This window comes from Sceloporus occidentalis, unplaced genomic scaffold (assembly GCF_023333645.1).
Source record: "Sceloporus occidentalis isolate IW3139 unplaced genomic scaffold, rSceOcc1.0.p SCAF_1, whole genome shotgun sequence".
NCBI classification, from domain to species: Eukaryota; Metazoa; Chordata; class Lepidosauria; order Squamata; family Phrynosomatidae; genus Sceloporus; species Sceloporus occidentalis.
The window spans coordinates 245,046,799-245,069,696 of record NW_028316981.1 but is presented as its reverse complement, the minus strand read 5'-3'; the positions used below and the strand labels follow the sequence as shown (position 1 = coordinate 245,069,696).

The window sequence follows — 22,898 nt, the reverse complement described above, 5'->3', positions numbered from 1 at the left end:
CTAAACATTCAGGTTATATCTTGCACATACATGTCAGCAAATAAAACATATATTACTAAAGCATCAACTTTCAGTATATGCCATAAAAGTTCTGCAAATATTTCAGAGCACTTCAAGAGGAAAAAACCTATTGAATGGCTTTGTGATTGAGTTATACGTATGATGAAATTTTGATCTTACTTCAGATTTTTTTCCATTCAAATTGGAGGTGCTCAGTGTATGTCCTCCACAGACTTTGTAGAAGTAACTTTTTTTTAATCTACATCTTTCAGAATGTCTAAGCAACCAAGACCATCCTGGCTGAAGGTTAGTCCAAACAGTAACCTTTACAAACTCTAATATTCCAACTTGCATGTTTTCACTGATTCTTTTATGGACTTTGCATTATACAAACCATTTCACCAACATACATGGACTTTGAAAACAGTAATTTGGAGAGTGAATTTAGGTTTACATGTTTGCCAGTATTTGCAGCTCCAATAGATTACACAGGTACACCCCTTCAATTTTTTCCTATATCTTCTCTTGCATTTAGCAACCTCTGTTCCAAGCTCTTGATTTTATTTCCAAAATAAAAGGTACAGTTCAAAAAGCACATTGACACAAGCTGTTTTTTTTTAATTTGTGCAGACAGTTCCAACACTTGATGGGTACAATTCACCAGTGAAAAAAGATGTCATGTGTCCATCTGATTCATTTTTGTTACAGATAAATGTATGCTGAAACCTGGACTGCCTGCATGTAGAATGTGTATAATAGAAAATAACTTGTGGGAATCAAATCTAAACATATGTTAAGGGCAGAAAATGGGCCAAAAAAGCTGCACCATTTTAATGAATTACCTGCGATAAGGTTACAGAGCAGTTAATGTATTTTTGCTTTGTTATGTTTGCAAACATGCTAGTGGCACATACCAAAGAATTCCAGGTCAAAAACAGCATGTGCTTTGTAGACTATAGCAAAGCATTTGACTGCATAGATCACAAAAAAACTATGGATAGTTCTTAAAGTCATGAGAATATCACTATATCTGACCGTCCCCATGACAAATCTCTACTTAGGACACGAGGCTAGTGTTAGAACAGAATATGGAGAAACAGAAGCACTCTCAAATCGCAAAAGGATAAGACAAGCCTACATTCTATCACCCTATTTGTTAAACTTGTATGCAGAAAATATCATACAAGGAAGAGTCTTGGATGCAGGAGGAGGAGGAGTGAAGACAGGATGAAAGAATATCAACAATCTAAGACATATGGATGACACCATACTACCAGCAGAAAACACCACATACTTGGAACAATTATTAAGGAAGGTCAAAGAAGAAATTGCAAAGGCAGGCTGACTGCTGAATATATTTAAAAATATATGACCACAGAGGGTTTACATAAATTCAACCTAGGCAATCAGGAAATTGAAATAGTAGAATCCCGTACCTTCGGTAAACACTGATAAGAATGGAGACTGTAGCCAAAAAATCAGAAGAAGGCTAGGAAGGGGGAAGGTAGCTGTGAAAGTACCAGAAAAGATCCTAAGGAGTAAAGATGTACTGTACAACTAAACACTAAAGTTAGAATCATATAAGCTATTGTATACATCACCATGTATGGATGTGAGAGCTGGACAGTGAAGAAAGCACTTCACTGTCCAGCTCTCACATTTCTCAATGCATTTGAGATGTAATGTTGGAGAAAAGTGCTGAGGATACCATGGACAGCCAAAAAGACAAACAAATGGGTCTTTGAACAGATCAAGCCTGAACTCTCCCTGGAAGTCAAGATGACCAAATTGAGGCTGTCATACTTTGGCCAAATCATGAGAAGGCATGACTCATTAGAAAAGACAACAATGGTAGGAAAATTAGAGAGCAAGATGAAAGAGAGGAAGACCACATGCTAGATGGATAGACTCAGTTAGGGGGATCATGGGTCTGAATTTGTAGGAGCTAAACAGAGCAGTGAAAATGTTTCATTCACAAGGTTCCCATGAGTCAGGGTCAAGTTGAGGGCAGTTAACAACAAATGTTTGCAAATTCTGTTTTAAGAGGTTTGCTTTTGAATTTATGCATCACATAGTTTAATTTGCTTTTGGGGAAAGTAGGATCTTAGGAAAAAAATACCATTTCATCTATCAACTTTGCTGTAATTGGGGCTTCTTGAATTTCTACCAAGAAGTAACAAGGTTTGGAAACTCTTGATAGAGGGGCTATTTTTTAGGTAAGCTGTTGATTGACATATAAAGAATTAAAAGAAAGTGAATAAATAGCAGATAATTAGGGAATTAGACAATTCTGCTCTGTGCTCTCTTTTCCAAAGGCAATTGGCAACCTATACACATTTATTCAGAAATAAAAATGTAAATCTAATAATTAGAGTAAGTTTATAAATAGCCTCATTTATAGTTACAGTCTTACTGCACAAACTTAAACACCTACTTGGAGTGAAGAAATCAACACGAACATGGCTATATATAATAGAATATAAAATACACATACTGTATATGCTATCAGTTACAAAGAACATATGCGTGTTTTAAACATCCCTACTAGTAGTCAGTAGTATAGTAACATTTAAAGGGAATTGAGTGGTAAATAATACAAACAATGTACTTTACTTCTGACATATATACTTTCTATCCTGAAATTTGCACCTGCAGGGGAAGATTCAAAAGCTCTGTTTTGAATAAAGCAGAGAAGCATGAAAACAGGAACCGTGAGGTATAGCCCCTGATCTTCTCTTCCCCAAGGAGGAAGTGTAGCAGTATTCTGGTAAGTAGAACTAAATTTACTAAACCATATTAAGAAGGTGAGAATTACAGTACCTTTAAATGTAAATGTTTTTTATGATTGAACTCTTGAGACCTAGCATGAAGAAAAGTGATGCACACATTTGTTTTGTGCTTTGTTCTCCTCAGTCATTAGGAAAAAAGGGGAACACAGAACCAATTGGGTTTATATGACTGGGAAGAAAGCAGGCACATGTTAATCTCCTCCAAAATTTAGGATTAGACCTTTTTAATGTGGAACACCAAGAGCAGCAATCTCATTTCCATTCACCTCTCCTCAAAATAGCCTGCATTAATATTCACAGTCAACTGAATATTAAGTATATTTTGTTCCAGATTTAACTATCATCTGAGTTACATTGCACAAGTCTACTTAGAAGTAAGTGTCAGTTCCACAAACCAGCAATTTTTGCATTTAAAACTGATTAACAGGAAACAAGCAATTTTTAATGAAAACCTATATGGATTTTTGAGAACAATCTTGTTTGTGGGAATGGGTAATGTCTGGATATACAGCAGAAATCTGCTTATACTGGCTTTCAATTATATGTACCAATAAATATATGCTGTATTATCACATATGAGTTTTCCAGCTGAAAACCTCTATGCAGGATAAGATGGACCCAAGTCCCACAGGCTCTAACTAGGCAGTTACAAGACTAGGGTGGGCAAAACACCACACCAGAGTGGCTTTACCAGAATCAAGTTATCTCCTGGATGATGCAGGCATTAACCCTGGGCCAGGATCAGGCTTGGATCTAGCAGAGTAGACATGGATCTGGCCTGATCCTGGGGCAAAGGGGTTTTAATGTGGGCCTGAATGATGCATTGTGACAAAGTTTCATGGAAACTCTCAAGGCAAAGCCCAGCAGAGAAGGCAGCCCCATGTACCCCTTACCTTACTCAGCCATTGACACTAGTAACTGTCACTACTTCTGATGTGGAAATGAGGCACCTGTTCTACCTGCAACCATGTGGCCAGGCATAAGACATGGTAATAGGGGCAACAGTAAGGTAAGGTAAGTAAGGTAAGGGGCATGAGGCAGTATCAGGTCCATGGCACAGGGGCAGGCGGGCGTGTAAACACCCTCCTGTCCCTGCAACTTCTCAGGGACTGATCCTGTTTGGGACCCAGGCCAGGATAGCACAGGCTTGGCCCATGCTATCCTGGGATGTCTGCTTAGGGTACTTATTTCTGCCTTATCTGCACACACCTCCTGCTGCCTGCTCCCCCGCCCCGCCCCGCCCCCCGCCCCCCCCCCCCCCGGCTGCAAGATCAAAATTGAGACTAAACTGGCTGTAAATTATAAATAAAAAATACCAGTCATTCCCAGTCCTCAGTTATAAGGAGAAATGTCAGAATAAAGGATGATTCTTTTAATTCCAGGTTTAATTTATGTGAACAGGAAGAAACAAAGGTCTGATCTGAAAGTCAGTAAATATCATGTGTCAACACAGGTCTAGAAACTGGGCTCAATGCATTTTCATTTTCTTCCAGTAGAGTGGACCCATAAAGGAGCAATTGGAACTGGGTTTTCCCTCACCCTGTCTCTTGTCCTGTACAATATAAATTGCTATGTGACTCAGTCATTATTTTCCAGCATCCACACTATTTCCTCTTCTATGTCCATATACTGATATTCAGAGGCTCTCATCATATTGAGGCTCCCAGTAGAGAAGAATAATGTACTGTATTCATTGGGCAACTTATTTCCTCATTCTTATAATTTACAAATGTGTTATTTTATGGTTTTGTTTTCTTTTTGAGTCTTACTCTTATTTTTGATGAGTAATTCTTGATCTGTGCCTCAGTTGGTGCTTAGTCTAGTCTTGCCCACCAGTATAGAGTTCCACTATCTTCTATTTCCAGTTATATAATCTATTTGATTTTTGTGTTGACCATCTGGTGATGCCCATGTGTATAGCCTTCTTTCTGGTTGTATGAAAAATGTGTTTGCAATTAATAAGTTGTCGGCTTCACAAAAATCTATCAGATGCTCACCTGCTTCATTTCTTTTGCCTAATCCAAATCTGCCTACTGTTTTTGATTCTTCTTTGCTTCCAACTTTTGCATTCCAATCACTAATGATCAGCTTGACACAATGTGTAATGATATACAATGGCACAACATGCATAACTCCACTTCCATAACTTTTAACTCAATATGTTCACTATGCCAGTTTAAGGCAACCTATGCATGTGTAAGACATCAAGAGGATCCCATGCCAAAATGCAGAAAGCCCTACTTTGTCTGGGCGGTGTTCCAGTTTTTCTGTCTTGACAGGCAAATAAAATGTAATGGGTGTTCACATCTACTCTGAAGTAAATACAGCTGTGTTCAATGGTGCTTGCTCACAGTTAAATGTGTTGTTAGTATATCTGACACACTTTTATTACATCTTGAGTTAACGTCTTCAGCTTGTATCACTATTCAATAACAAGGGCTACAAGCTGAAGACTTTAAAATAAGGTGTAATAAAATGTGTCAGACATACTAACAACTGACTTACCTTAAAGTGAGTACTGCTGAGTACCTAGGGTGTGGGATTGCCTGAATCCATTTGTCAAGCACCGCTACTCAGCACTTTACAAATGGATTCTGGCAATCTCCTGCCCTGCCTGGTGGGTTTATATGAGAGGAGATTATTATGCTATAAAATCAGGCTTTCTTTCCTCACAGAAACAATAAAGATTTTCAGGGAAACTAAATTCCTGAGAAATAGTTAAGGAACTCATCTTTACTCTTTAATGGCATTCAATGAACACAGAACAGGCAAGTGCTTTAAAAGAAGTAGGGGGAAAGAGAAAGAGACCAAAATTATAAACAGAAATCCTTGCTATGGTTCCCTGCCAAAGTCACAAAATACTGATAATGGTAAATCATGCTGACTAGCCTAGAAGGCAATAGAGCATTCATATATTACAAGATACTTATTTTCTGCTTCATCAGTATCATGCAACAGCTATGTACTTTATGTATTTTCCTTTTCTGGTTTTAGGAAATAGGAAGGTGTTCATCCATCCAACCGATTATTCTAGTATATTCTTCCTTTAAGAGACTTTCTATAGTTGTAGGAACAGAGAAGTCTTTCCCATACCTCTTACCTCCTTTTAATACCAGGGAATCAAACCACAAACATCAATAGAGCATTGTCATTGTGATGAGTTGAGGGGCCAAGACTCACACAGCAAAAGAAAATATATTGTAGCAGAAATCCGTTCATATCTCCATGTTTACTAATAGCAAGATATTACCTAGTGACTTTGTTCTTATGTAGTAGGATAGGGTAAAGTGATTACAGTTAACAAAAAAAATGTTCCTGGGTTTACATAACCATATTTTACATAGCGATTATATATATACAGTATCTCCTCCAATTTTACCATCAAAACCTACAAAGGAATGGCAGTTTACATTTTATATTTATAAAAAAAGTATCTGTATGCTATAAGGCACCATTTGGCGCTTCAAACTAATGCAAAAGAAATGTTTCTTTAAAATATATTTTCAGAGAACTATCAATTCAATTCAGGCTTAGCACAGACTGACTGAAATCTGTGGGACTTAAGGTAATCATATCTACTCTAAGCTTGAATGAGTTTGTATTTAACCCTATACACAATGTCATTTTTAAATTAAGAAATCCATATGTGAAAATTCATCTTTTATTTGCCCTAAAAATCAAAAGCATAATTTCATTAGGTAGCCAGTCAGACTCTGTCATGAAGAAGAAACAAGCTTATCCCTAGAAGTTTTCAGCTTGCAGTTGCATGACTACATTTTTCTGTACTGTGATCAATTTTTAATTTATCCAATCATCATTGCATGCAAAATAATATGAGTTTTGGAGTGAAGCAGATGAACAGGAAGGTGCAGCTAAAAGCCACTCCCAGACTGATTGCCCCAGGGCCCTGGTGAACACACGCTGCAACCCTAAATACGAGTGGAAAACATCCACTCATTCTGGAGCCGGTTTTGGGCCCCAGGGCAGCAGCTGGCAGCCACGCCCATCTGTTTTGGGCCTAAGACACGCTTCCAAATCAGCCACATATGCTGAGAATGCAAGTCTAATATAACACTAGCAGCAAACCCTAAAACCTGTGTGGTGGGATGAGTAGAGTACAGAATAGCAGATAATTCTGTACCACATTTAAAAATTTTCAGATTTAATTTTAAAATTACCATCTCTCTAACTTACCTGCAAATTATAACAACAGACTATATCACTACATGTAAACCAGAGAATGCAAAATTTAATTTTGTTTCAACAAGTTAGTTATGATAAAGCTCAGTCTCATTTACTTCAGTTGGTCAGCTCTAAGCAAACCGAAGTCTGGATCCAACCAAATTTCCTCATTCTTATTTTTAATAACTATTAGCCATAGGTTAATGCTACAAACTAAAGCTAGAGGTGAAAGCCGAAGACAGCTGAAAATGTGCAGAGAAGATTAACAGCAAAGCACAAAGTAAAAGCATCAAAAGAGCTGTGAGCAAGCTGAGTGAAGGTAAGTCTTTCCACACATCTATTTATAAAACACTGTTTTTATGCACCTTTTTGCTTCCCGCCTTCGGGAAAGTGTATGATTTGAGTCTGGTGATAATTCCACCTGTTGACCAAGTCTAGAACCATAAAGGATATCAAAAGGATAAATAAGTGTATCAGGAAAATATGAAGAAGTATTTAACACATACCAGTTTCCTTACATCTTCTACAATAATGGTTTTCAAACCTTCCACCAAGAATACAATTCATTTGTTCTCTTTTGTATTTCCCCCATGATTCACATGTAGAGAACTTTCCTTTGACCCGTCAGTTGAATCATTTCTTAAAACTTTTTACTCCACATCTTTAACACAGTGGGTCCTTGGTATCCACTGGGTTCCATGCCCCCCCCCCCCCCGGATACCAAATTGCAGGGATGCTCAAGTCCCATTAAATACAATGGGCATAGTAAAAATGCTGTCCCATATATAAAATGGCAATAGCAAGGTTTGCTTTCTGACATTTATATTTTCCTGGAATATTTTCAAGTCATGGATGGTTGAGTCTGTGGCTAAAAAAATCTCTGGATATGAAGGTATAACTGTACCTACTGTGCATTGGCCTACGCCACTCAATAATATTTCTGTTGAGCAATGGTAGCTGTCAAACAATTATTTCAAAATCATTTGCTTCTGCCAGACACATTGATGAACTATGGTTTATCATTTCAGGGACTATGGTTTATTGTCTTGGTGCAGCCACAAAGAAATCAGAACCCTTCACTTCCAAAATTCTTGACTTACCACATTTTAACATTTTATGTCTGAAATGGCATAAACTAAGATTTATTTCAACTGTGGATCACTGAAACACGCCAAGTGCAAATTCTTGGTTTATAAAGGAAGCTTGTTTTAACCATTCATGTTTAAACATTACTGAAGTTTAAGATTGAACTACACTGTGGTTAACTGAAAATGGTACAAAATGTTTCCAGTTATGGTGGGGCATGAGACTGAGATTTAGCTAGACTTGTTAAGGCTAAAATCCTACAACCCCCTCATCTGTGGGTAATTCTTATTGCATTCAATGGGACATAATTTATGCATATGCATTTATATCCTATGGACATGTATAGGAATGCATTATTAATGTCAGAATGTTAGACCTAGACTTGACTGCCACCACACTGCAGAAATAAAGCAGTTTAACAAAACTTTAACTTTCATGGATCAATGCTATGGAATTCTGGGATGACAAACCCCAGTATTCCATGGCACTGAGCCATGGCAGATACAGCAGTATCAAACTGCTTTACTTCTGCAGTGCGGCAGCACTCTCTGTAATGCAATGATTTTAATAGAACACTAATAAAATATTTCAAGGCAAAAAAAATCTTGCAAATCAGCTTGATTACTTTAGCCTCGTACAGTTTATAAATACAGATTATAAAATGTGGTGGCTGTCTATAAAATAAATAAATCAAATAGATAGCTTTTTGGACAATTCAATAATACAGCACTTCTTTTGCTCTTTGAAAACCAACAGGAGCAGAATTGGGAGGAGTCAGCTGTTTTTAAATAACTTACAATGACATATTTCCTATGTTAATTTTTTAAAACATAAGTACAAGCTTAGAAATCACATGCCCACAAATGCCAGAAGGTAACTCACAGAAAAAATATTGATCCTCTAGAAAAGACAATAATGTTTGGTAAAGAAAGCAATAGGAAAAGGGGAAGACTGGATTCCAGATGGATAGACTCAATCAAGGAAGCCATGGCCCCAAGTCTGCAAGACCTAAGCAGGGCTGTTAAGGTATCCTACAGTAATAATCCCTGGGTTTGTTTGTTTTTTTACAACTAAAGGGACAGTTCTGTTTCAAAGCAGGCTTGAGCTTCAGGATCTGGGTTATCAGCAAATGTTCAGAAAAATTATTATTATTCTGGGGTTTTGGTTTTGTTGTTAATTACTGTGAAGTCAATTTTGAATTATGATAGTCCCATGGATTAGAGACCTCCAAGTCACCCTTAGTTTAAGCAGAGCCTCCATGATGTTCTTTCATGCTGTTCTCCTACCTTAGCCTTTCCCACTTCAGTTCTTCCCAATCTATTAAAATTCTTTGTGTAGCAGAATTTTTTAGAAAAATGACTATGGTTGAGGAACTTTATATTTTGTTTCACATGAATAATTCATTTGAATTAGTTGTTCTAAATGCAAAATCATTATTTCCTTATCTCAGAAGATTAAGACAGCAACAGATAGAGATGTATACAGAGCTGTATGGATACAGCTGTAGAGCCAATATCAAGTCTGGCACAATATTTTTTACACAATTTAGTGTTCAACAACATATAAATGCAGCATTTAAAATATATATATAATGCACAACATTTTAAAAACTTTAAAGAAAATTAATGACATTAACCATTCAAAAAACGCACGTATTAAAAATTCAAAGATTAATAATGAAATATTTTGAGATTTAATAATACTACTAAAAACAAGCATTACTGCTTTTTCTTTTTGCCAGTGTATTTTCTTACCTTATTACTGTGACGTTTAGGAAGTGCTGGTGTTTGTCCTAAATCAAATTGTCCTAATACAATGAAATATACTTATTAATAGAAATATATCAGTTGTTTTTAGCAAGATAGATTTTTAGGAGAAAAGATAGGCTAAGAAAATTAAAAACTTCCTTCACAGAGCAGATGTGCAAAGTTCTCTGGCATAAACTTACTGAAATTTGTGGCCTGAAACACAAAGGTCAAATGACGCAGATTCCAGACACATTCGGGGTGTAGCATTCAGATTATGTGTGCCACGAATGCAACTGCAAACCACACCAACGCCACGCCATCCAGGAAAAACTGGGCCAAGAAGGAGTGGATAGGATCTGCTTTTCCCAGCAGCTTGGTTTAGGACTGTGCCGGACACCTGGATCAGGGCCAGGCACATGTAGTTGCCGTGGTTCCGGAGCAATCCGCAGTGGTGTGGCTGCATACCACTCTTTCGGACCCATCTGTTTCGGACCTTGGTTTAGTTTCTTCAAACCCAAGCATCTGAGAAAGCAGACCAAGGCGGGATACAGACCGCCATATAGTACGTCTTCTATACGTACTAGGGTTAGGAAGGGGCGGTGCTTCCGCACCCCCCTAACCCTAGTACGTATAGAATACGTACAACATGGCGGCGCCCCTTCCACATGGGGGCCGCCATGTTTACGTATCGGACGCTGAGCGTCCGTACGTGTCGCGGCACCTATGACGTCGCGAGTCCGCGCCAGGCGCCTCGCGACGTCATAAAGGCGCCGCAAAAAGAAGCTCCGAAATGGAGCTTCTTTTTTGCTCCACGTGGGAGCCGCGCGGTTTGGCTGCTGCGGCTCCCTCGCGGAGCAAATGGCGCCGGCGGGAGACCGCCGCAAAGCGGCGGTCTGTATCCCGCCCAAGTCTATGAAAGCTAATGCTACAACTTTTTTGCAGTTAGTCTCAAAGGTGCTACAAGATCCCTTTGCAGACTGATATTCCAGACTAACATGGCTATGTCTCTGAATTCTACCTATATGAAACAGGTTACTATGGTTTTTCAGACAAGTTGTTATATTTTAAGCAAGAGATTCTCAGAGATAATTAGGACAATCATACTTCTAACACTTAGTATGTTTTATTAACTTTCAGTGTTAGGAATCTTCTTCAAGTGCTAAATGCTGAACTAGCAAAGGTTAGGTTTTGAACTACAGCTCCCCATATCCCTCCGTCAGTATGGGTACTGTATAAGGATTTTGAAAGTTTTTCTTCAAAAATTACTTTTCTAAGCTGTGCCTAAAGCAGAATGGTCTGTGGGAACTGATCCATGGTGGCTATGTTCTCATATGTATCATATGGTCAAGTAATGATGCACACAGTATATGGATTTCACATTTCTTTAAAAATATTAGTCACTCACCATTTAAGTGGAAATCTGGATTTGGAACTGGATCAGTGATTATTCTTAGAAGTCCATCTGCTTTGTAGGAATAATGTTCCACTAGCTGTCATGAAGAGAAAATAGGAAACTTTAGAGAGAGAGAAAACGCACAAAGTTCACGAACATGGTACAAGCTGTTAATTGAGACCTACAGCCAAAGATTTGGCAAAATCATTTCCAGTTAATATATAAAATTCAGCTACCCATTCTGGGCTCCTGCCAACTCCTTTGGGATGTTTGGTCCTTAGTCTCAAAAATGTATTTTGTATATTCAGATAATATCACTGTGATATAGCTCCTTCTGTTTTGAGGCTCACCTTAAACACTACTTTTAAATTATCCAGAAAGTGTTTTGACTTATGTTGACATTTGATAATCCTTCCACTTAACAAACAGCAAGGGACTCTGAAGTTCAACATGGGGTGGTTGAGGGATAGTAAAAAAGTCTTAAGAGGCCAGTGAATGTATACATATTGCATGCATGATGAATTTTTAAAAACTTGATGTCAGGTACTACTTTGTGCTTTTGTAGGTAGTATGAGGGGATATTGTAAAGCTTTAATTATCAATTTAAAAAAAATTGGCAGAAAGTTTGTTTTGATTTGTAGTTGCTAACTTATCTCTACGTAGTCACCATCCAGATTTACACATTTTCCCCAGCATTTCTTCTGGATACCTGATATTGTAGAATTCTGCAGATTGCGTTTTACGAGGGGGTATCGTAATAATTATCATCCAGAAGTTAGTATGGTATATTGATGAAATTTTGCCAGTGTCATCATTGATCCCTAAGTGCATGATGTTGAGAAAATTAGCTCATTGTGTCCTTTAATCTTGTGCCAGAGGTGACTAAAGTTTACAGTCCTCATAAGGCACAATATGCAGACTTCTACAATAATGGTATTCAGAGGATCAAGAAACACTGGAGAAATGTGTAAATCTGGATGGTGACTACATAGAGATAAGTTAATAATTACAAAGCAAAACAAACTTTCGGTCACATTTTTTTAAAGGTGATAATTAAAACTATACAATACCCGCTCATAAAGACAACAACAACAACTCAAAGCCCTCTTTGCTAAGATAGTCACATGGAACATCTCCATGCCAGAAAAAAATCTCTTGCTGTCTCTTAATCTATTTGTTAAACCTACAACAGAATTTGCAAAGCAAGTGGCATGTCTTTTAAATTTTTTGTTGTTGTTAACTGCTGTCAAGTCGACTTCCATGTATAGTGATGCTCTGAATTAGCAACCTCCAAGTCACCCTGTCATTAACCGCCGTGCTCAGTCTTGCAAACTCAGAGGTGTGGATTCCTTGATTGAGTCCATCCATATGCAGTGCAGTTTTACTCTTCTCCTACTGCCTTCCACCTTGCTAAGCATTATCTTTCTGAGTGAATCTTCTCACAATACGTCCAATGTACTACAGGCTCAGGTTAGTTCCCCTGGCATCCAGGGAGGGCTCAGGCCTGATTTGCTCTAGGACTCATTGATCTGTCCTTTTGTGAGTCCAAGGTATCCATAGAACTCTCCTCCAGCACCACATTTCAAATGAGTACAGACACAGATTGAATACAGATGAAAAAAATATTCCCCATTATTCCTTTTCCAGCTAAAAAATGGGCTTCCTGACACCCAGGAAACCTGGCTGGGAAGAATAATACAAAGGTGAGAATGATGTAAGAGCACTGCTTTCTGCCAAACAAACAAGCAATTTTGCAGCCCCTCGTGTAGCAATGGGGGGTGGTGGTTAAGGCAATAGAGTGGTCCCTTGTTATACGCTGGGATTTGGTTCCAAGATCCCCATGTATAGCAAAATCCGTGTATGCTCAAATCCCATTAAATATAATGACATGGCAAAATGGTGTCCTTTATAAAAAATGGAAAATCAAGGTTTGTTATTTGAAATTTATACTTTTTTTGAATATTTTCAAACCGTGTATGCTTGAATCTGTGTATAAAAAATCTGTGTATATGAAGGGCCGACTGTACTTTTGTGCAAGGTTTGTTGTTGTTATTCAAGATAGTTGTTTTTTGTGCAGACACCAATTTTGCACAGACTATACATACACATGGCTCTCTGGGGAGATTTTTTTGCGGGTAAATAAAACCACGACTCTTATGAAAAAAAATAATCTAAGAGTGATTCTGTGCAGAATAATTTCCTGAAAGTGCGCAGAAATACTCATCTTCTCTACGGTTAGGAAAAAACTGAGGAAATTGTCCTTACTTTTGAAGATGAAATAGTTGAATATGTGCATACCTACTGTTGAATTCCAGATTTTGCTTTCATCATGCATGCACTGCTGTAGATGACAGAAAATGACTCTACCATGCTGGAAATGTCTAGCAATAGTGCTTCTTCTAACAAGCAAACTTTCTACTCTCACACCCAGTAGAGAAGTGCTATAAGAATATGCATCTCTATCAGCTGAAGCCTGAATGCTGCACTGAGGCAGGCTAATTCATAGGTATTCAGATTTCTCTCAAAACTGCTTGAAATAGGCAGATCTCAAAACTTTGTAAATTAGTGGGTTATCAGGGCTTTTCATAGCTGCTCTGATACATGTAACTTCAATATCTTTATTTCCCTGCATTGAAGTCAATGAAGACTACATTATTTCCACAGTCTTGGATTGAAAGGGACTTCAGAACTTGTGGCACTGAAGCAAGGTTATTTCCAGAATTTGGAAAAGTTACATTTTTTTCTGCATCCCCAAATCAGAATGATCAGTAGCTTCAATCCAAGACTTACAATACAGACTAGTTCTGTCCATTTATTAATAGCACATTTTCTCTGCATCCCCAAACCAGAATGGCCAGTAGCTTAAATGCAAGACATATAATATAGACTAGTTCTGTTCGTTTATTAATAGCACCACAACTGAGCTATCAACAAAAAGAATGAACACACCGATGATTGATCTTTTTTTCAATTTACATTTTCATTCTGTTTGCTTTATGTACATTATTTCTTTGAACAAAAAGAACAATGCACAAATTGTCATTTTTCTACATAGAATTATATGCAGGCAAATCAGAATGCAAATTACTGATAGTTTAAACAAATGACTGTAAGGGTGGTACATTTGTAGTCCATATAATAAAACTAATAAAAATACTGCAAATACATTGTCTGTGTGTATGAGGGACAATGCGATCTACATAGTGTTTCTTAATTTAGGATTGTAACAGTTCCTACAGTAATTTCTGACAGGAAGTCAGACTATAGGTGTGATGATGACACTCACCCACCCAACTACTTTTCTCTGATGGCAGCACAATGTACTTTTTATCCCACCACTGCCACCAATTTGACAAGAAGATGGCAACTATCTCTTCAGCTGCCACCTAACCGTAATGGGGATACTCGAACTTGGGACTCTCTTCAGTGTCTCCTGCACTATAACTCTCTTCAGATGCCAGTCCTCTGGGTTTCAAATCCCCCCTCCCAGCTTGGCACCAATTATTCATTGACAGTCACTACCCACTATCTTATGTGTCCCAAACCTAAAAGACTTTTCTCAATGTTGGTAGTGCTTTTAATAGGTCTCTAAAATCACTTCGGACAACTGCTTGTTGAAACAGAGTAATAAATTTATTTACAAGTCAGGCTGAATACAATACCTCTCTTAGTGGATAGTGTTCACAATGGATACGATGTATAGATATTTCATTAGTTACATGGTTTAACAGTTTCTTTAACTTGTTTTTGTAATTATTTCCTTATAATTTTATATATGTTCCCTTACAGACTAAGTCTCTCAGAACCTTTATTAATCTTTTATATCTTTTAACCCTTCTAGTTAACTGTGACTCTAATAGTCACCAAGCACTATATCTCCCGCAGGACATTACAACAACTTAATTAAGGACGCTCCTCGTTCCTATCTGGGTACCTAAAACCCTTTCTAACTGACCTCACAGCAGCCTATCCTAGCCTCAATGGCTCTTCACCCCTCTGGGCACAATAAACATCAACCTATCTTGTGTACATAAACTCCTTTTAACTACAATTCATAGCAATCTCCCTCAGCCTCCTCGGCTGCTAACCCTCAGGGTTCAATAAAACTTCCCCAATTAACTCCAAACACTGCTCTGTTCATTTACTGGTATTCACTCTTGGGAGCAGCCCCCACCTTTTCTTGGCTTCGCTCCCTTTGGCTAGTGCCAAGGTTTTAATCTGCCTGTTGTCTCCACAATAGGCCAAACCAGATACAGTGGGACCTTGGTACCCACAGACTTGCCATCCGTGGATTTGAGCATCTGCAGACGCCAAGCCCTCCTTCTCCCCAGTGGCAGCGCATGCACGTGACCACTCCACCCTTAGGGACAACCTGAATTCACCTGAAGTCCAGTTGTCTCTAATGACAGTGCAGCCACGTGCACTTGCCACCACTGGAGATAATGTGGGCTTGAGCACCCGCAGACTGTTTTATATTAACTCAAAACATACTTTTTATATAGAAAAAAGGTCACATCAGATGCTTCAGAATAGAATCCTAACCTCATTATGACACACTGCATTTCATAGGGGTATAACAAAAATGCTAGAGCATTTCATCATTATGTTCCCATTTTCATGAATAAATGAACTTCTATTCTATGCTGTCTGCTTAACCACAAAAATAACCCAAATTAGCTGAATTATCTATGTAAACTGAAAACTGAACAAAGTATAGGAACTTGTGCAAGAAAAACTATTCTCTGTTTTTTGCTGGAACAGATAATAGCAAAATACATAGAAATCAGCAAAACTGATTTAGGCTGTTAATAGCAATTGCAGTAGCAAACAGAGTGCACCCTTTGTTTATGCGGGGGATCCGTTCCGGACTCCCTCGTGTAAAATAACATGTATGCTCAAGCCCCATTTAAATGAATGGGGCTTGTGTATGCAGTGGTGCAGCGGTGTGGTGGCATGCATACCACATGCACATGCCCCATTCATCCCTGGGATGCGTCACCCCTTCCTCCCCGTGCAGCTTTCAAAAAAGCCGCGTATGAGGCGGGCGCACTGTACATTTCTATACCACTTATCAGTGCAAGTAAGCACTCCCTAAGCGGTTTACATTGTGTAAGCTAATTGTCCCCAGCAAGCTGGGTACTCATTTTAGCAACCTTGGAAGGATGCCAGGCTGAGTCAACACTGAGCTCCTGGCTGAGATTGAATTCACAACCTTGTGGTTTATGAGTGAGTGGCTGCAGCACAGGCATTTAGCCACTGCACCACCAGGGCACTATATATGTAAAATGTGTTATGCATGCTAGGTGAATAATTAATCATTCTACAACAGACATATCCTGCTGATAGTGGAAACAGCAGAATTGCACATGCAGCAACACTGCACACTATGGTTACATTTTGCAGTTGCATATTGTGCATTGTGCTTCACCCAGTCATTGATGAATGTTGCTATTCTGCGGAGAGGCTACAAGGTGCTAACACAGGGTATCTCTGCATGGATGCTGGGCAGCCTTAATTTGTTAAAGAATGTTAACCCCACAACCCAAAACTATTTTTACATCCTCAATATAGGTAATAAATAACACTTGGACACTTGACAGACCTGGCAGAGAGTATCAAACTTCTTTCCATCTGGGATTGAGAGCTTTCCCTTCTTATCTTTATCAATGCGATAATGTGCAACCTTTCCTTCATTGAGGAGGCAGAGAGCAAAGGATCCATTGTTGTCTCTTTCCCTGATTCTGCAAAGATCAAAACAAGAATTTTAAAAAAATCAAACTGAATGGTGATTCATCCTTACAATAACATCTATTTTTCTTCCCTATCTGGCACAGACAGTATAGTAGTAGTGTAGTAGTACTAGTAGTAATAATGTTATTTATTACCCTTTTCGCCAAACATGACACATATACAATCAAGAACAAAACACAACATTGTAATATACCAATGTACTAAAAACAAAATCCTCCCTAGTCGCTCATCAGGATGATGGAACAGGTCCCTCCACAGGAGTCTTGGTGGTGCTTTCCTCTTCAGGAGTGATAATCATCCTTTTATGAGTGCTCCTTTGGGAATGTGCTGGTTCATTCAGGCCACCCAGGCAGCCCCTTATATCCTTTTGAGGTAGGGCAGCAGGTGATGCTCACCCTTCATTATCTCAGTCCTGAGGGAACCTGGAACCTGGTCCATGAATATGGTCTTACTCATCAGAAATCAGGCAGACAATCAGGCAGCAGCCTTGAAGAAAGAGATTAGAGGAGTAGGTGATAGAACTCTCTCTTCTCTGCAGGAGTCTTGGTAGTGCTTTCCCCTGCAGGAGCGATAATCTTCCCTGCAAGAGTATAAAGCTGCTGATTTATCCATTCTGCACTCTTCGGAATTATCTGTATTAACCACGATTTGCTGCTGGAGATTACTGGGGTATATAACCCACTGACACCTACCAACTAAAATTCAACAGAATGGCTTGAAGATAAGGAAAGATAAGGAAAAAATATTGTTTTGAACTTTCTACAGTAGTAGATGCTCATCATTATTTTTACTTCCTCAATTCTGATGAAAAAAGACATCTGTTTCAACATGTGTATCTTGTTATAAAATAAAGATTAATTCACACTAATATTTTACTACATGATTAGCTTCATATGTTCCTCATAACAGACAGTAAAGCTTTCAAATTCTCACTTTTGAGTGTGCTATTCAAAGATCTCCCAAATTATAGTTTCACTTTATTGGTGACACTATAAATAATACAGTAGTTTTTGCAATCTTTACAGATGGCATCCGACCTTAAAGTCTAGATTGTTTTCTACAGTTATTCCCCATTTTAAAAGAATCTTTACAATGTCATATGTACCAGTAGTAGGGACCGAAACTCTTATCATGTTTCTTTTATTGTACAACTGAAAAAAAGAAAAGAAAATAGAAGCAGAACAACTAATGTGATCTTGTCAAATCATTTCCAAGTAACAAAGATGAGTAGGATTTTCTAGTTCCTGTTTCTAGTGTGCTGTTTATTTCTTGGCTCAGCTATAAATAAGCTAAGGTAGCCATGAAACAGAAATACAGGAAGAAATGCAGTTCAGATGTTGACAATATGTGATACAGTCAGATAAAAGTTGAGTGGGGGAATTCCAAAATGTAAGATATAAATGGAAAACTGGAGGGAATATTTGGCTAATTCATCTGAATACAAAGAAATCCTATGCATTCATCAATTGTATGAAAAACAACTCATGTCTGGAATAGTCAAATTTGCTTTTCAGATACCAGTAAGTTTTCTCTGAATTAAAAAAATGTAGGTCTTCACACAATTAAATCCACAATAAAGAAATGGAGGTTACACAATAAATAAATCATTTTAGCTTGTTTTGGAAGTTGTCTGGCCTATTTTCTTGGCCTACTATTGAATTAGTGGCAACATGTTGGGGTCATAAGGAATCTATTGAAAAATCTACAGCAGTGGTACACAAACATTTTACTCTTGGGACCCCCTTTACATTTACTTGTTGACACTGCACCCCCTCCCCACTCAAAATAGTATACAATATTTTGTTTATTTACTGTGCGTATTTTCATTTGTCATTCATGCATATTCATATTTTAACATTTAATAAGGAAATAACAATGTTCATATTAGAACAGTTTTATTTAAATATATTCAATATTTAACTCGATGCATGTGTACATTTTATACATCTTAAAGGAGGACAAGGAAGGAGCAGGTCTTGCCCCCCTTTCAAGAGTCCCACCCCACTAGTCTACTGGCCATGGCTTACCTTGCAGAATTATCTTTTTGACACAATAGGAGATACAGCTGCAATAGCAAGCAAAAACTCTGGCAATCCAAGTATGCCCTCTATCATAGCCTTCTGCATATCTACCAGTTGCAACACTCCAGATACAGATCTCTGGATTGCAAATAGCTACTTACTGGCAATGTACAGCAGGGGCTAGATAATTAGAAAAGCTTCTGCAGTTTCTTTTAGTTTGCATTCAGGCCATCAAAATACCACTCAGAATTAAGAGTGGAATTATACAATACATGCAGTTTTGTAATTCCATGGACACTTTCCTTTCTGTGAACAGTTGCTGCACAAGTAGAGGAATCTCTTTCCTTACTTTTAACTTTTAAAGTTCAGTATGAAGCCTTAAATTTTTGCAGGGGATGGTGAAAGAGATTCAGATTAGTTATCTATAGAGAATTGTTATCGCCCCACCCCATTACATCCATTGTTAGCAATGACTGGCAACTCTAGTCTCAAACAGTCATAACAAGTTATGTGTTAGGGAAGAGCCCCAAATGATGCCAAGATTGCAGGATCTCTCTGTCCTCTAAAACATTAAAAAGTAGCAGTTTTTCAAAACTCCACTACACACTCCGCATCATTCTCCTGGGCTCGTTCCCTCCACTGCATCTGGAGAGGAGCTACATTGGACCACATTATCACTTCTATGCCTGAACACTATCCCCAAAACTAGAGGGATTTCTTGTTCCCAAATAGCCAATAGTTTTCCCAAGCTTCTGGGTGGTGCCAATCTCTATTTCATCTCCTTTTCACATGTCCCTTTTTTTGGAAAGGGGGGAGTGTCCTATGGAACTCTTTCTCTTAAATAAGGAAGTGATTGGATTTCCTGCACCAGTTATTACCTCTTTTGATATCAGGGCTCTGTGGAACCAAAAAAGAAATGAAAAAGAAATATAAGGTAATATAGGGTAAGATAAGATAAGATAAGAGAGCTCTTAATGCCTGGAAGTGTGGCAGAGGTGCTATTGGCCATTTGAGGCTGAAAAGATTTTATGGGGTGAGTGCACAATTATTGTTGTGGACCCTTGTGGCCCACTACAACAAATGTGGTCTGGGACAACCACACTTGGTTTAATAGAACTAATCTCAAGTAAGCATGTGCAACAAGAGAGAGAAAAAGTCAAGCCCTTCAGGTGTTGGCCTGAAGGCAGGGAACCGTCTAATTAAAAAGATTGTATGTAAAGTGCTGTGTACACCTACAGCGCTATATAAATAAAGCTTAATAATAATAATAATAACAACAACTGCCGTTTCCATCAAACCTCACTACTGGCAATACTGGCTTGGGCTGGTGGTATTTGCAGTCCAACAACATTTGAAAGGTCATATCTGGCATATAGGCTTGTAACCTAACTTCTTCATCTTACATTATATATTCCATGAATATTAAATACAAGAAAATATTTTTCTCTCTTTCACTATCATTCAGTTTCCCGAATCAGAATCGGTAAATAAGCCCTGCAGCAACATTTTGTAGTGTGAAGTATGCCTATTATGTGCTTGACCAGAAAGAAAACAGAGGTCCCACATTTTCAAGAGTTGAATAGTGCCAGGAATTTCCATAGGGATAGTTTTCATGACAGCGCAGGGGGCTGTCCAATGTCGCATCTGGCCACCCTACTGAACAGGATCCCTGCGAGCCATACCCTCTTCTAGGATACTCCATTCCACCACCACCATCCCAAACACTCTGTCAGTGTTCTTTGCCCAATACAGCCCAGTGCACTGAGCTGACTCAAATATTTTTACCCCATTGGCAACCAAACACTTTAGCAGCTCCCCCCACCCCTCAATTCAATACAGAGAAAAATAGAAAGTCTAGAATGAACTTTTACCTTTATTTCATTGGCATCAAAAGGAACAATATAAAATTAAAAATATATATTTATTTTTACATTCTTTTCATTAATCCTAACATCTTTGTACAGTATTTTATGGGCTAAATGTCTGAGCAGCTGACACCAGAAATTAGAGGTGGGCAATTGCTAGGGATCCAGGAGCTGTATTCATTTACATGATTTATTTTAATAATTACAATATTTGAGCCATAGCATTTAGCATTTACATATCTATGCCGCTTAATAGTGACCTCAGCACTCTCTAAACAGTTTATAATCTGAAAACCAATTGCCCCCAGCAAGATGGATACTCATTCTACCGACCTATGAAAAGATGGAAGGCTGAGTCAGCCTTGGAGCCCTGGGATCGAACTCACAAGATCATGGATGCAGTATCAGCATTTAACCACTGAACCACCAGGGCTCCAGAGGAAGGAGGAATATTTGATTATTATATTTGTAAAATATATGGAAAACAAACAAATTTGATGGCCCTTGTGCCTGGTATCCTAGGCAAACTAGTTGGACTATGCAATTGGGCTTTGTGTGTGTGTGTGTGTGCCTTCAGGTTGTCTGTGGACTTATGGTGATCCCATGAATTTCTTTTCTTAGGCAAGGAATACTCCAAGGTGGCTTGCCACTGCCTTCCTCTGGAATTTAGCCTACAGTATTTGGTATTTCTTGGTGATCTCACATCCAACTACTAACCAGGCTTGGCCCTGCTTAGCCTTTGGGGTATTTAGGCTGCATTTGAGGGGTGTTGAGGTGCTTTTTAATTCACCTTTTGTTTTTGTTTTTGTTCCCTTTAAGATAAAAACAAAGCATAGGATTTTTCCAAACCTGCTCTCATCGCGTTCAAGAAACTGTTTTCTTGTTTTGCATGTGGTGGAACTAGAAACTGTGAGAGGGTGATGAAATGTTCTTGGCTCAATGAAGAAGGGAATGACTTTGAGCCATGAAACTTACATGCTATTCCACATATTCACTCCAAAGCTCAACACATTTGACCCTTCTCAAGCTTCTTTAACCCTTCCAAAACAATTCTGATGGCACGGCAGGTGCAGTGGGGATGGAGGAGGAGGAAGGAACAGGAAGAACAGAAGGAAAGAACCAGTGGTGTGGTGGCAGGGGTAGAGAAGGAGGAGGAAGAGCAGTGGGGAAGTGGCAGTAGTAGGGATAGAGGAGGGGGAGGAGGAAGGAAGGAAGAGGAAGAGCAGTAAGGAAGTGGTGGCAGGCATAGAGAAGATTTGCAGTAATGCTGGAGACAACTGAGGATTTATGTCGATATGAGTGTTTTTGGCTCAGCGTGACCAGACTTGGTCCTCCCTTTCCCAGACCTATCCTCCCTTTCAGCCTTCTGTCTAGGGGGGATTCCAAAACATTTTCCATTTTGAGCAGGGCTGAGAAGCATGTATTTATATCTATATGGATGTTTTTAGCTCAGGGTGACCAGACTTAATCCTTCTCCTTTTCAGGACCTGACCTTCACTTCAATCTCCTGTCAAGAAGAGAATTTGTTTTTGTTTTGAGCTATTATTTGGTTAATTCCTCCATTTTTTTCTTGCATGTTTTCCCCCCGGAAGTCCCCCCCGGAAGTCCCCCCAGAATTCCCGCCCTCAGAAGTCCTGCCTCCAGAAGTCCTGCCCTCCCCCCGCCCCACACCAGGGAACACCACTGAGTTTGAGCATACGGTCTATAAAAGGTTCACCATCATTGTGTTCTAGGTTTTCAGATCCAGTTCTTCAAAACATCCATTGTCTTGCTAGTCCTATGAGCAGGTGCACTGCCCTGCAAAAAGAGAACACTTTCTGCATCTTCCCTTTCTGTTTTTCCTTCAATGGCTCCAGTGGCACAGTGGCACTACTGTAACTTGCTTTAACTCTTTAACCCTTCTGAAGATAGCCAATCATCAATATACCTTCTTTATCTGGAAAAAAAACCTGTGGCCATGTCCTTTCCTGATGACCTTTTGAGTCTTGATTTTTTTAAAAAAATTTTTTGCTGTGAAGAACCCAAGTGCAGCCACTGTAAGGTCTGTTGTTTGGTCTCCAGAT

At 38.8% G+C, this 22,898-nt stretch overlaps 1 protein-coding gene across 3 annotated transcripts in view; it reads right to left on the bottom strand.

Annotated features, from left to right (window-relative positions):
• LOC149323701 (tyrosine-protein kinase SYK-like) overlaps positions 1-22,898 on the bottom strand; it is a 52,751-nt gene that overhangs the window by 10,860 nt on the left and 18,993 nt on the right. For 2 of the 3 annotated variants that reach the window (XM_089491217.1, XM_089491224.1), the window contains exons 4-7: positions 16,801-16,939; positions 11,211-11,295; positions 9,812-9,864; positions 7,337-7,405 (exon numbers count right to left, since the gene is read on the bottom strand). In XM_089491217.1, coding sequence (XP_089347343.1) covers positions 7,337-7,405; positions 9,812-9,864; positions 11,211-11,295; positions 16,801-16,939 — 346 coding nt within the window. The remainder of the gene's footprint in view (positions 1-7,336; positions 7,406-9,811; positions 9,865-11,210; positions 11,296-16,800; positions 16,940-22,898) is intronic. The other variant, XM_089491231.1, reaches the window with a different exon arrangement.